Here is a 15,414-nt window from a genome sequence, read left to right as displayed (position 1 = left end):
TGTACATGTGACTTGTACATCCCTTTCCCTGCCCCAGGGAAGGACTGGGTCACTATGGTGAGATACATGTTTGGATGACTCATCTTCCTGCGGGCTGTGGGACAAGATGCTGCTTACTTCATGATCCAGACAATCGGAAGGAGCATGCAAGAGTCACACATACATCCTCTTTTTGCCACTTCTGGGGGACATCCAAAGCTGCCTTGACCTCGTGCCACATCGAGCAAACAGGAACCCACGTTATGGGGCTATACACTGAAAGGTCAACCAAAGTCCCATTTCCTCAACAGAAACTAATGTGCCGGAAGAAAACCCCCAAGTGCTACACACCCCAGACCATTTTAGCCCTGGTATTCTGAGTCTGAGAACCTGCGAAGCAGTAACCATCCCTGATGATACAGAGATGTCTCACCGCAAACTCTGCTGATTAGTTTTATGGTTCAGAGAATCCTAAGCAGTAGACTAAAGGCTCTAAGAGGATTTTCAACTTGCAAACTGATTCACTACATGGAATGGGAAGGCTGGGTCGGGGGAGGGGGAGGGATGATTGCTGGGAGGGGGAGGGAATGAACCACACATCCAGCTTCAGGAAAAGGAAAGACAAAACTTTCAGCGACTATGCAGTGATCTTCCAGGGAGCAGTGTGACCTGGTCAAATATCTCTACTCTGGAGAAGCAACAGGAACAACCCTTAGAGGAAGCCATTAATATTTCAAGATGCCACATCTGCTTAATTCTTCCCTGTTCTGCAAGGCAGTAATTAATCAATCAATCATACGCCACAGGGTCTTCTCTGGGGACAGCTTTCAAGTTTGCTCCCTCTCTCTGCAAGAGCTGCTGGGAGATAATAAAATGTTCAGGAGGGCTCGCTCGGGAGACAGCCGATATATCAAATTTCAGCAAGGGGCAGGTGATTAGATTTGGGGTCGAGAACAGCCAATACTCAAATGTTGGGCATATTGGCAGTGATTTCCGGTAACTTAACTTTAATTAAAAGTGATGCACGAGGCTCTAGTTTGAAACCAATGCAAACATTTCTGAGATAACCTGACAACAATCTGCAACAAATGCTGAGCAAGCTGAACCAGGGCGGCAGGACGCTTAAGTCATCGGAGGGGTTAGAACTCCCCACCCCAGTTTTCAGATAAGGTATGAAAAGCTCTCAGGACTGCTTCTATCTCTGCTCTACATACTGGTTCAATATACAACGTGGTTGAATTCTACACACACACACACACACACACACACACACACGTTTGAACTGCCCAATGCTGAATAGCAAGGGCACACAAAAGGCCATTTCACACATTACACAGCAACAGCTGTAGGTAAACTTGGGATAGAAAGGACAATGCGGAGGATAGGCAGGCATCTGTGTGTAGGAGGATGAGCACTGGGGACAAGGGGAACTAAAAAAGCAGGTCCAGAGTACAACAGCTGGGACCAGAATGCACGTCAGGCAGAAAGGCAGAGATCTGTATGCATTGGGGCAAGTGCTAAGTACAATCTTCTGCACATTTCTGATGTGCAGTAACGTTTGTCATTCCATCTGCTCTAGGCTGAAGTAGATACCTGACAAGTCCACCCTGACTCTTCTTCAGTGAAGGTGCTGCTCAGAGGTAAATGCCTATACGATGCGTCGCTGCCGCCACTGGCAAACAATGCTGACTAGCTAAGCTGAGCTCCTAAAGGCCTTTTGAATCTAGGGAAAAATAACGCAAAGTGACCCTTTTAATATCCCAGCTAATTAGCTGCATTTTTAGAGCATCTGGTGGGAGGCAGCTGGAATGATACCAGCCACTGGCAGCCTTCAGAGTACTCCTGTAAAAGCAACTCATATACAAGCCATAAAGGTAGAATCATAGCATCATAGAATAGTAGGGTTGGAAGGGGCCTTCAAGGCCACCGAGTCCAACCCCCTGCTCAATGCAGGAATCCAAGTCAGAGCATCCCTGACAGATGGCTGTCCAGCCTCGTCTTGAACGCCTCCAGTGTGGGAGAGCCCACCACCTATCACTCCTGTTGAATGGAAGGGTAAAGGTTTGCCCTGCTACTCACTACTCAGAGCTACAAATGCCAGAGCAGTAGCTATGTTTGTCTGCTATATAAAAAAGAACCAAGGGAGATGTTGGCACTCCAAGAACCAACACATTGAAAATGCAATCATATGCCTGTTTATTCAGAAGCAAGCAACATTGTTTCTAGTGGGGCTTACTCCCTAGAAAATGTGTTTAAGATTGCAGTCTTATTGTGGCATAAGCTTTCATGGGCTGGAGCCCACTTCCTCAGAAGCATGAATCAGTACCCTAAGCTGGCAGTATGTATACACATGTGGGACTAAGAGAAGGGCGGCAAGGGGTACCTAAACAGCAAGGGCAAAAGTCCATCAAATGCAAAGGGTAGCAGTAGGTGTGTCACATTTCTGTGTGGAAGCCAAATAAATACAAGATTCAGTCAGAATGGCCCACTCCCAAACTCAGTTCTAACCCAATTTGGAATCTTCTGTCAGCCTTCTTCCTCTTGGTACAATGCACAAACTGTGTGCAGATCTTCACACACAATAATTGCACAGATGGGATTTCACTGCCTAAACATGTAGCATGTGAGCATGGAGAGCCATAGCCAATCTCAGCTGCCTAGTGCATATACATACAGCCAAAATAAATCCTGTATGTATAATCGACACATCTGAAGATCTACATGCGGTTTCACACTTTTCCCTCTTCTAAATTGATTTCTATACAAAAGCAATATAAAACATTCCGTTCATTTTTACTGTTTAACCATTGGCCATTTAAAAACACATCCAAGAAAAAATGATCAAGAAATCTAAAAATCTAAAACAGTGAAACGAAGACTTTGAAATCAGTCTCAATATGTCTGTAATGCAAACCACTGCATTCTGCTTAACAAAATTCGCCTGTGCCTTGGTTAACACCATCAAACATGTAGCAAGTTTAGATATTTTATAGGAATTACACAAAAGCAAAACAGAAGTTTTATGTGGAGTATGTGTGGTGCATATCTAGGTTATGTTTGATATTTATAGGGGGGTTGGTTTTGAGTGTGTGCTTATATTCATATTGATTTAAAGAATGATGCTTTCTTTAGTTAAAATAGCATAACTTAGTTGTATAAGTTATAGTGCTTTGCTAGCACTTAGTTTCATCAGGTAATATCATCCAAGCCTGCCTGTACACCAGCAAGACTCACCACGGGCACAATGGAGAGCCAGCGGTTCTAAAAACCACCTAAAACAAACGTAAATACTCGTTTCCAGAATGGGGCAAGTCAACAGAGCTTGCAGAAGGAAGCTCTACTGACCTGTCCCAGTTCATAAAAAAGCATTTCCACTGGTTTCCAGAGCTGCTTTTTGAACCACTGGCTTTCTGTTGCGTGACTGGTGGGTACTGTTTGTGCAACAGATCGAGTGGGAGCAGAGCAGCAGTATTGGATACTGCCCATTGTATAAAGGCATGTAGTTTTTTGTACCTATGGAGTATGTGATATAAAGTACTCTATTTAACTGGCATATATTCTGTATAAAAATAAAACATATTTTTATACTGTGGGGTCAATTAGACCCCACATACTGTCTGTGTAGGTTAACTATTTAAAAAGTGGCAACGTTTCCCGTTATCCTGAGGTCACTGTTAAAATGCAAAAAACTACTTTCTGAGGGTCAGAGCAATTAGCAAATTCTCTAACATATCAGCAAAGTTTTTCACCTCACAATCTGGGACAGTAGGCAATCACATAAATAGTGATGAAGGTCCTCACTGACAGAAGGTCCTCACAGTGAAGAAGATCCACAGCGACAGAAGCAAGAATTGTATGGAACCTTAGACAACTTACCCTCCAACACCTCAGATGGCATTAGCTGAAATCTAGCAACAGTAAGTTCTCTTCTCAAGTTAATCTTACCAGTTCTGTATAGATAATCCTCCAAACCTGGTTTATGTTTGAGTAGATCAGCCCTCTCCAACCCAGTTGCCCTCCAGATGTTTTGGACTACAACTCCCAGCATTCCTGGCTGTGCTGGCAGTGGGTCATGGGAGCTGAAGTCCAAAACATATGGAGGGCACCAGGTTGGGAAGGCTGGAGTAGATCATACGATTTAGCAGCCTTTACTGTCCTAAGAGAGGAAACTTCTGAGTGCATACATTACATGTGAAGAGATAATGAGCTATATAAGCAGCTGCCACTGCAGAATGGGAGTGTGCTGTTCCCCAAAAATGGCTCATACATTTTGCCCAGATCAACATACTGCATAATGTAGGACTTTGTTGTCCATCCATGAACAGAGCACTTCCCACAGAAAAAGGCAGGATGGCAAGACCTTCCTATGCTGTCATTCAGCAGGGTCCTAATAAAGATGGACCACTTATAAAATTAAATATGGCAGGGTATGTGTGGATCAATCAATCTCATGTTATTGGGGGGATGGGGGAGACAGACAGACAGACACTAGTCTGGCTGACGCTATGTGGATGACAATAACTGGCCCATGATAATGGACTGACCAGAGATAGGTGATTAACAGGATGCAGAAAGCATGGCTGGACCAATCCCTCTGATGCTAACTGAACAGGACATGGTATACAAGAATAGACAGATTACCCAATCTGATGCCATATTGATAGTAGTTGGGGCAGAAGAATAGACACAGCAGCAATTAATGGGAAGCAGAGAATGGACTAAGCCCTCTGGGGCTAGATGAAGTCTGTATCTGTGTGCCTTTGTGAATGACCTATCATACTGCTAAGGTCTGTAAGTACATCTGTGCGCGCGCGCACGTGTGTGTGTGTGTGTGCGTGAGAGTGGGAGAGAGAGAGAGAGATTTTAGCAGCATGCCTGACGAGAGCACAACCTTCACCTTGTTTCACAGAGACCATGCTCAAGCAGCTGTCGATGAACACAGGCCTCCACCATCAAGCAACAACATTATACAAGCAGCAACAGTTTCACTGGGCATTCCAATTGCTCCACAGCCCATTCAGATCCCACCCTTTCCTCCTCCAAACACTGCCCACCCCACATTTTGGCCCTTCCCTATCTACCTTTGGGTTGCCGTCGCTGGTGGTAGATGTGTAAAGCTCCACCCTTATCCACCCGGGTTACCACTTGGAAGTCACTGCTGTTGAATCGATTGACACGGATGACACTAGTTTTCTGCTGAGTGTTGGCATTGTCTGAGTTGGTGGCATACAGGTAGTTCTCGAAGACAGTCAGGCCATAGAGATGCTCTATCTAGAAGGCACAAATGTGATTTTTGTGTAGAGGGGTGAGACGTCTTGGTGGATCTGAAGGTTTCTCACTTCGCTCTGTACTATGTGGCTTAGCTTGGTTTGCTGTCTTGAAATAATCTGAAACCATCTGCCTTGCTTGTACTCTTCTGCATTGCACCTGCTCTCCGATAATGGCACACTATGGTGCAGACTCTCTGTATTAGGAGTAAGCAACCTTTTGGGGCCCGTGGGCACATTTGGCAATATGAGAAACTGTTTTGGGCGCCACTGCAAAACAGCTGCAATGGGAGGCAGGCTAGTCACAAAGGACAAGAAGAAGTAAAAGGTGGAGTCTTTTTCAGAATCCCTCCAAGATCTCCCCTAAATCCTTTCTCTCACCCTCCCTCTTTCTCACCCACATGCAGCCCCCCTCCATTCAGACATACAAGTAGACAGCCCTCCCCAACACATACACACACAGGTTGCTCTCAGTGGCTCCCCCAGCCCCTGCTGGCTTCCCTGACACACACACACACACACCCCACCCTAGCTGGCTTACCCCTGCTCTCCCTACCCTCTTCCCCTGCCACTGCTCTCCCTTGCCCCCTCCCCCAGTTTATCAGACAGAAGTGAAAGGAGTCCTTTTTCCTTTCCCCCTTCTTTTTCTTGGTGGTTGGCCACACTGCAGAGGAAAGCATTGGTCTGCAGCCACCTGTCACCTTCATTTCCTAAGAATGTCTCTGAGCCCCAGGTGTGGCCCAGAGGCATTCATGGGAAAAGAAGATGGCAACGGCTGGAGGCCCTCACTTTGCTTCGAAGTGATCCCAGCTGCTGGCTAAAAAAATAATAAGATGTTAATTAAAAAAAGAGTGGGTCGGCTAGGGCACCTCAGCGTGCACCTAGAAAGGTGTCCAGGGGCACACTGGTACCCGTGGGCACCATGTTGCCTACCCCTACTCTATATTTAATAGGAAACAGGTATCAGAGGTGGGGGAAGAGCAGACCTGATCGCCTTCAGATCTCTTGCAACTCTTGTGGTTCTCTGTATTACTTGTAACCTCTATATCAATTGCTTCTGTGCAACAAATAATGCTTCCGCATGGAAGATCATCATTGCTGCAGCTTCCTCCATGGTTATCTTGTTGAAGGAGCTTAGAGCAGCTTTCATCTGACAGTCCTAATGAGATGGGCATGGCCAGCAAATGAGCTTCACTGCTGAGCAAGGATCTGAGCCTGGATGTGCCCAACTCTTCATCTTTTGCACCACACTGGCTCTCTGTAACTGCAGCTGCCTAGGAGGAGAGTGACAGTTGATTCCCCTCCTTCACCAAGGAGACTCACCAGCTGCTTAGAGAATCTGAGCACTGCATTTGCTCCAAGGAATCCACCTCCCTCTATGCCCAACTCCTTCTGAATCCTACACATCAAGTAATCATTTTGGCTGCTGCATCTGGACCCCCTTCAGTATCAGTTGAAGGATGAGGCAAAAGCACAACTCTTCAGTGACACTGAGATTCTCGGCGATGTTGAGATTTGTTGGGAAAGGACAGCAGCTCAGTGGCAGAGCACCTGCTTTGCTTGGAGAAGGTCCCAGGTTCAACGCTCAGCGACTCCAACTCAGGCTGGGAAAGACGCTTGCCTGAAAACCTGGAAAGCTGCTGCTAGTCAGTGCAGACAATACTGAACTAAATGGACCAAAAGTATGACTTGGTATAAAGCAGCTTCCTATGTTCTTGTGCTCCTGAAGAGAGGGACGCTCCAGAAGGAAGAGGAGCTGGGCTCAGCAACGCCATGATTCTGAAGGGCTCTATGACTCCCTTGCAGGATCCCATAAGGAGCACTCACCAAGATGCCCTGGATGATGGTGTGCCGGTTCTTTCCTTCATAATCCACCACTTCGATGTAGTCAAGGTAGGCATCAGCCCAATAAACCAGCCGGTTGACCAAGTCTAAGGTGATACCATGGGGAAACACAATCTTGGTGTCAACCAACTTTGTGCGGTTCTGCCCATCCATGTCACAGCGCTCCACCTTTGGTATCTGCCCATAGTCAGTGAAGAAAACCTTCCTGCAAGGGAATGGAGCAACAGATGAGGTGCTCTCCAAATACATGTAGAAAGTGGTGATGTAAATCAAAAAGTGTATATATGCAATGCATTAACGCACTAGAGACAGCCATGATGTACATCCAAAATACACAAACTCGTGCACAAAAGTGTTATATACATCTATACTATTAAGATTTCAAGAATATGCCCATAAGCATGGGCTGTAACTGACTGGGTGGATGAATGCCAGCCCCAATGCCTCTTTTCAACTGGCTTTGCCCCACCTTCCTTTCCATCTCCATGAATCCTCATCTCTTCTTTCCCTGTTTCCCCGTGTCCTACACTGTCACTCACCTGTCTTTCCAGACAGTAGCTGTGCTGGTTGGGGTTTTCTTCATTTCTATATGCCCACATTTTTGGCTCAGCTTACAGGTCTAGTAAGCATGGCAGCCTTTCTCCCTTTCCTTAGTGTGAGGTGTGTTGATTGCTAAGCTTGCAGATAGGTCTGAGGTGAAATAATGGCTGATGGTGTCACAAAGCTTGCTCTCCAAAGGAGGGGTAGGTAGTAATACTCATCAAGGGAGTTCCTACAGGGGAAGGAGAATTTGGTGGGCTCTCTCCCAGGTGAAAGGTTTCCCAAAATTATTTCTCCTCCCTCTCTGCTTCCAGATGGTATCTCTCCCAAAACAGTGGACAGGAACAAAGTGGGAAGACAAATACCCTTCCAAAAATGTAGAACACCATTAAACTAGATAGATGTGCATGTGATAAATGGAACCCCTGACCTTATTGATGTGCTGTGCAGAATGAGAATGCAAGATTTTAGAATGTGGTCACCAGAGTTGGCTGAAGGGTCCTATTCTCACCCATGCTAAGGAAGCTGTGCCCCATCTCAGAAGCCTTGTTTCACAATTCAGTTACTCCTCTTTTGATCTGGCAGTTGCTTGTTTTCCCACATATGAAAACCACCTGCCAGATAATGTTTGGTTTATCGTATCCAGATTTATTCTGGATGCCTGGGAGATCCCTGATTTAGAGTATTTTTTCAGTTCACATGAGGTCTGCATGTAGTAACGCAACACGCATGGACATATACTATTGGTGCTTCCAGACAGAACGCTACGAATCAGAAGGCATTGTGCAGCAATTCCGTCTTTTTTTCTTTAATGGATTATCTGTGTTAAGAAGAGAGACAGAAGACACAGTGGAAGATATAGGAGGGTTAGACACACACACACCATAAAATTCCATGAATAAGGCGAGGCAATGACACATTAAAAGCTTTGTCTGGAAGCACCCTAAGGCTGCAATCCTATGTACACTTACCTGTAAGGCCCACTGAACACAGTGAAGCTTACCTTCAAGTAAATGTGCATAGGATAGTACTGCAAGGTGGCAATCCTATGCAGAACTGCTTGAAAGTAAGTCTCAGTGAACTCAAGTGCACTGACTTTTCGTTAAACGTGGACAGGATCAGATTGTAAATTAAATCGAGCTGGAATGCAATTTTTTCTTTTCGTGGAGCAAAATCGACCAGGGACAGCAATCTCCAGAGCATACATTCATTGGCTGAGACCTCCCAGGTAAAAAATCCTCTTCCAACTGGTACCTTTAAACCATGTAGTTTGTTGTTGTTTTTAAATGACCAGGTAGAGGTAGGAGTCTGCTTCATTTCTAGTATGAGTCTTCAGTGAAGTCAACAGGGAGCTGGTAAGCTATGTGATGTAGCTGAAACTCTGAAAAGGGGGAAGTAAAACGTCTCCTGCCCCAACCCACTAATAGAGGATTAAGAAACAGATAAAAATCTGTTTTGATAGAAACATTAAACTGGGAGCCAATTTTGTCATGGTTAATATATAAGTGAAATTTAAATGCATAGGAAACGAGTTATATACTTAAACACACACATCACACACACACTTGCTTTTCTGTGCATAATCCTCACAGAAGATTTGCTATTAGGGCTTTATAGTCTGAAAAGAGGTGCAGCCCAGTCTTATGTATGTTTACTTGGATTCCCTAGTGCAAACATCTGCAGCCTTATACTGATGGCATGTATTACAGAGACCTGGCTGAGGCCACTGCTCCAACTCTTGCAGCCATGTGTCCAGCCGGATTTTCGTATGCACAGCAGCCAAGGGCTGAGGATCGAGGAGGGGGAGTGGCTGTTATCTACCGGGAGTCCTTGGTCTTCACCAGACCCCCTCTCTGGGAGACCAAAGGTTGCTGCATGCATGTACTGGAGGTTGAGCCCGAAGGGCAGTCTGGGGTTTCTGCTCGTGTACCACCCACCCCGCTGCACAACTGACTCCCTGGCCGAGGTGCTTGAGGTGGTCTCTGATGTGCATGTACAGTCCTCTAACTTATTGGTGTTGGGGGACTTCAATGTACATTCAGAGGCCGTCCTCACGGGGGCACCTCAGGACTTCATAGAGACCATGGCTTCCTGGGAGCTGCATAGGGATGTACGAAAATCACTTACCTGTTCGTGGATTATGCTGATGGTGGGGGGGGAGGCGCTCCGTCCCTCCCCCCAGAATCCTGGACGGGGGGGGAGGCGCTCCGTCCCTCCCCCCGGAATCCTGGACGGGGGGGGAGGCGCTCCTTTCCTCCCCCCCTGGAATCCTCCTTGGCCAGCTGTGCTCCGCGGCGGCTCCGTGGAGCAGCCGGCCAGGCCCAGCCAGGCCAGAGCCGTCCGCAGCCGGATTTCCAGCTGCGGAGGGCTCTGGGGAAGGGGGAAAAAAAAACCGCATATGCAAATGGCGGCGGCTACGGCCACCACCATTTGCGTTCCTTATTTCTGACGTCTTAATCTACGTAAATATTTACACAGACTAAGATGGCGAAAATAAGGGGAACGCAAATAGCGTAGTGGACGCTATTTGCATTCCCCTTATTTTCGCCGTCTTAGTCTACTTAATTATTTATGTAGACTAAGACGGCCCAAAATAAGGAACGCAAATGGCGGCGGCTGTAGCCGCCGCCATTTGCGTATGCCTTTTTTTTTTTTTTTTTTACCCAGACGTTTTAGGCTACGTAAAAAAAAACAAAAACCCTGCAAATGGCGGCGGTGGCAGCCGGTCGGAAGACCAGCCGCCGCCGCTGCCGCCGCCCGGAAGATCCGCCCCGGGTAAGTCTCATCCGGGGGGATCCGCAGGGGGGCGGGGGGGGCAGGCCGTTCTACCACAGATTTTGGAGGCAGAATGCCATTCTCTGCCATCCCTAGAGCTGCACCCTATTCCAACTGGGCCCACCCATGTAGCCGGTCATGCACTAGACCTTGTGTTTGTTTCTGGAGAAGCGGGGAGTGATCTGGAAGTGGGGGGTATATCCACCACCCCCTTGTCATGGTCAGATCACTATCTGGTGACGTTGCACTTCTTGGTTCCAGAACCCCTCTGCAGGGGTGGAGGACCCATTAAAATGGTCCGCCCCAGGCGTCTTATGGATCCAAATAGATTCCTGAACGCACTTGGGGATTCTCTGGGGCACGCCAACGGCCACTCGGTTGAGACCCTGGTGGGTGAGTGAAATGCCACAATCACTGGGGCATTAGATCGGGTGGCTCCGGAATGCCCTCTCCCCCTGAACAGGGCTCAGACTGCACCATGGTTCAATCTGTGGTTTCGAGCTCTGAAACAGGAGGTGAGATAGCTAAAGCACCAGTGATGGAAGTCTCGCTCCAAAGACGATCAGACACGGGCTAGAGCTGAATCTTCAGCCTATCATGTGGTGGTGAAGGCAGCAAAAAAGGAATATTATGCTGCCTCTATCGTGACTGCAGAGTGCTGCCCCAGGAGGCTGCTCCAAGTGGTCTGCAGCCTGGTCGGTCCAGTTGCTCCGGAACTGCTGGAGCATTCTAAGGCCTCCTGCGAGGCCTTGGCAAGGTACTTTGCGGATAAAATTGATCAGATTAGGAGTGTTATTCCGTGCACTGTGGATACAGTTAGCCAGCAAGAGGCAGTCTGTGGCAAACCGGTTTTGTGGGATCAGTTCCAGCTTCTTCCTTCTGATGAAGTGGACAAGGTGCTGTCATCTGTAAGGCCGACCACCTGCTTACTTGATCCTTGCCCATTGTGGCTCATTATGGGCTGCAGAGAGAGAATGGATGAGGGGATCAGGGCAGTGGTGAACGCCTCCCTTGAGGAGGGAGTGATGCCATCAGCCCTCAAGGAGGCAGTGATAAGATCGCTTTTAAAAAAAGCCCTCCTTGGGCAAGGTGAGTGAGCAGGTAGTGGCGGTGCAGTTGAAGGCACACTTGGAAGAAGCCGATTATCTAGATCCATTTCAGTCAGGCTTCAGGGCTGGGCATGGGACAGAAACGGCCTTGGTCGCCTTGGTGGATGATATGAGGAGGGCTTTGGATAGGGGCAAATGCTCCTTCCTTGTTCTCCTTGACCTCTCAGCAGCTTTTGATACCATTAGCCATGGTATCCTCCTGGACCGCCTGGAGGAGTTGGGCACTGGAGACATCATATTGCGGTGGTTCTGGTCCTTCCTCTCCAGCAGGTACCAGAGGGTAGCACTGGGAGAGGAGGTGTCGGATCCGTGGCCGCTCACATGTGGGGTGCCACGGGCTTCCATCCTTTCCCCGATGCTATTTAACATCTATGTGAAGCCGCTGGGGGTTCTCAGCAGGAGGTTTGGGGTGTGGTGTCATCAATATGCGGATGACACGCAGCTCTACCTCTCGTTTAAATCTTCTCCAAGGTTGGCCGTACAATCCCTATCCAAATGTCTGGAGACGGTGAGTGGCTGGATGGGGAGGAATAAGTTGAAGCTGAACCCTGACAAGACCAAGGTACTTTTAGTGGGAGACAAGAGGAGCTTGGGGGATGTTGACTTGGTGTTGAATGGGGTATGGCTACCCTTGAAAGACCAGGTCCTCAGCCTGGGGGTCATTTTAGACTCCCAGCTGTCCATGGAGGCTCAGATGTCAGCTGTGAGCCGGACAGCGCTGTACCAACGCCATCTGATATGGCAGCTGCGCCCCTTCCTTCCCAACCATCTGCTCCCATCCGTAGTACATGCCCTGGTCTCCTCTCGTTTAGACTACTGTAATGCGCTCTACGTGGGGTTACCCTTGAAGACGGTTCGGAAGCTGCAGCTGGTACAGAACACAGCGGCTCGCCTGATTAAAGGCAGCTGCCGTCGTGATCACATCACTCCAATGCTGAAGGAGTTGCACTGGTTGCCAGTTGTTTTCCAGACCAAATTCAAGATGTTGGGTTTGACCTTTAAAACCTTATATGGTTCCGGCCCAGCCTACATTATGAAGCGCCTCCAGCAACACCAGACAAGCCACTTAACAAGATCATCCTCGGATGGCCTTCTCTCTGTCCCATCAGCCAGGACAGCTAGGCTGGTAAGGACGAGGGAGAGGGCCTTCTCTGTGGTGGCCCCCCCTCTGTGGAACTCCCTCCCTAGGGAAGTCCGCCATGCCCCCTGTTTAATGAGCTTCTGCCACGCATTAAAAAATGTGGTTGTTCAGGCAGGCATTTGGGTAGGTTAGGGTATTTTTAGAAATATGTTTAAAAGGAGGGTTTTGTTGTTTTAAAACTGTCTGTATTGTTGTACATCGCCTAGAGTGGCCAGGTGACCGGCCAGATGAGCAATTAAAAAGATAGATAGATAGATAGATAGATAGATAGATAGATAGATAGATAGATAGCAAAACTCACTTATCCTCATGGGCCTTGTGTCAGATTCCTCTCTTCCATGTATTTTAAGCTGCAATCTTATATTCATTTACCTGGGAGTAAGCCCCAATGAACTCCATGGGACTTACTTCTGAGTAGATATGTACAGGGTTATGCTGTTAGCCTTTGGGAACTACTTGAGAGAAGCTGATAATGGAGCTGGTAACAGTGGAGTATATTTGGCTTGCTGCCCTTAGGTTCCACCTCATCCAGTTTCCTACCTGCTCCACCTGCCCATAGTCACAAGTGTGGGCTGGAAATGAAGTTGCTACAGCTAGCTGCCAGGGAAAAGTTAAAACTACCAGCCCCCGCAGCCCAAAGATAGGGAAGTACAGCTTTTGGCTTTATGCATTTGCCTGGGAGGAGGAGGCTGCAGTGGTGGTGGGGTAAATTCTCACCCTGCCACCCACCAGGGATCATCCACTCCAGAGAGAGCAGGGGGGAGGGTGGGGGGGAGAGAGGTGTGATGGCACCTGTCAGAATGAGCCAAGGCAAACACTAGATGGCAGTCTATGGTATCGTTTGGCCACATAAAACCCATTTCCAAATACGGTTCTCTTCTCTTTCATCCACACAGGGAGGGAATACAGCAAGTTCAGAAGGGGGCCTTTTGAATATCCAGAGTCCATGGAGTTGTCAGCCTGATCCAAAATGAACATAACATACATACACATTCTCTTTCTTGCTTTAGCACCCAAGACCATTTCTTTGGGTTTAGGGCAAGGATCTCAGTAGGGCAGATTTAGTGTATCTGTCTACCAAAAGGCCCTCAAGGGCACCCGGATTACTGGATCTCAGGCTTGGCACAATGAAGCATAAAGGAAATGGGTCTCCTCCTTACATATTGGGCCTGTTTGCACAAAGACAGAGGGGGAAATAAGCCACGGTGGCTTATTTCCTCCGCCACACATGTGTGCAGAGCGGAGTTGCGTAATTACCCTCACCACATAATTTGCATAATTACCCTTGCCAGTGCAGCATGCAGTGTCATGAGAACCTGATGAGTGTGGCTTGTTGCCATGGTTTATAAGCTACCCCAGAAGCCTATGGCATGTTATTTCCCCTGCCAGCACGCACAGGGGATATAAACCACAGGATTATTATTGTTGTTGTTGTTGTTAGTGTTAGTGTTATTGTTATTTCCCCCTCCATGATCATGCGAACCTGGTCACTATCTGAGTGCCCTTTGGTGCACTTATCTTCTCTCTCTCTCTCTCTCTCTCTCACACACACACACACACACACACACACACACAGAGTCATGTGTGTGCTTGGGCATGCACACACACAGAGGCAAAGAACTCATTCCCACTGTACAGAGATCAAGGCTGCAATCTTCAGCTGAAAATTAAGTACTTGGAAGAAAGCCCCATGGAAGATCAGCGAGACTTACTTCTGAGTAAATGGGTTTAGGATCTAGCTTTAAGCGGCTTACTAAGCTCCCACAAGACACCTATGGAAATGGACGGCTCAACAACACGTTACACACAAACCAATGCATGTTAAAGGAAAACCTGTCAGTCCTCTGCTTTCCTACGATTCGATACAGGGAGCAGGAAATTTGGATCAGAGATGTGGCAGGAGTTTAACACTTCCCTGTCCTGCCTCCCATTTTCCCCTGAAACTTGCCCCAAAACAACTCCACCGCAACAGGGTTTCAGATGTGCATCTGCAAAGTAAAATTTGCAGATCTCAAACACCACAGGAGGAGGAAAAGCAGCTGGGGAGGAGGGGTCAAGTTTCAAGGAGAAAGCAGCAGGCAGGGGATGGATGGATGAAGCACCTGGCCCCTCCACCCCAGCTTTTCTCCTACAAATCATCTCCTCTCATTGCTGCTTGGAAGCAGAAGCATGTTTCTTAGATGTGTAATATCTCACTGATTTCTGACAGGGCTTGAACTCAGCAGTGCTGGCCCCAAGTTTTGGAGGGCCCGTGGGCAAGATGTCCTCAATGGGCACCCTCCTTCAGTGAGTCTACCTTTTCGTCGCCATTATCACTAGCTCCTGTTGCTCCTCCTCATCATCATCATCGCTACCACTTGGTTGCTTGACAGGCAGAGAGCCAGGAAGCAAGTAGACACTGGCATCTCCTGCTCCTCACCATCACCATCACTTTTACCCAGGCCACAATGAGAGGCAACTGAACAAGCAGGTTGCAATGGTGAAGAGGAGGAGCAACGCCAGGGGGCTCTGATCAGTGAGGCCCTGCTGGGGTGTGGTTCCTCAGCAGGAGCTCAACCCTGCCTGCCTTTGATGTCAGTCCTAGAACTCAGGTCTCTGATCATTCTGAATCCCATGGCTCTCATGACTGCACTGCTGCTGTTACATGACCTAACAATTAATAACAGCATTATGTTAAGTATTGTTCAGGACATAGAGGTGGCCCCATTTCTGTTCCAAGGGCTTACAACAGCCTACTTTAGGCAGACAGATGAAAAAC

The 15,414-nt window shown here is 47.8% G+C and overlaps 1 protein-coding gene across 25 annotated transcripts in view; it reads right to left on the bottom strand.

The window, feature by feature from the left end:
• LRP1 (LDL receptor related protein 1) overlaps positions 1-15,414 on the bottom strand; it is a 516,733-nt gene that overhangs the window by 159,897 nt on the left and 341,422 nt on the right. For all 25 annotated transcript variants that reach the window (XM_084836577.1, XM_084836568.1, XM_084836575.1 and 22 more), the window contains 2 exons: positions 7,074-7,296; positions 5,061-5,250 (listed from right to left, as the gene is read on the bottom strand). In XM_084836577.1, the coding sequence (XP_084692703.1) occupies positions 5,061-5,250; positions 7,074-7,296 (413 nt within the window). The remainder of the gene's footprint in view (positions 1-5,060; positions 5,251-7,073; positions 7,297-15,414) is intronic.

Source organism: Heloderma suspectum, chromosome 2 (assembly GCF_057233095.1).
Source record: "Heloderma suspectum isolate Gila_16-S chromosome 2, 16-S_ref, whole genome shotgun sequence".
Taxonomy (NCBI): Eukaryota; Metazoa; Chordata; class Lepidosauria; order Squamata; family Helodermatidae; genus Heloderma; species Heloderma suspectum.
This window is presented reverse-complemented; position numbering and strand designations above follow the sequence as displayed.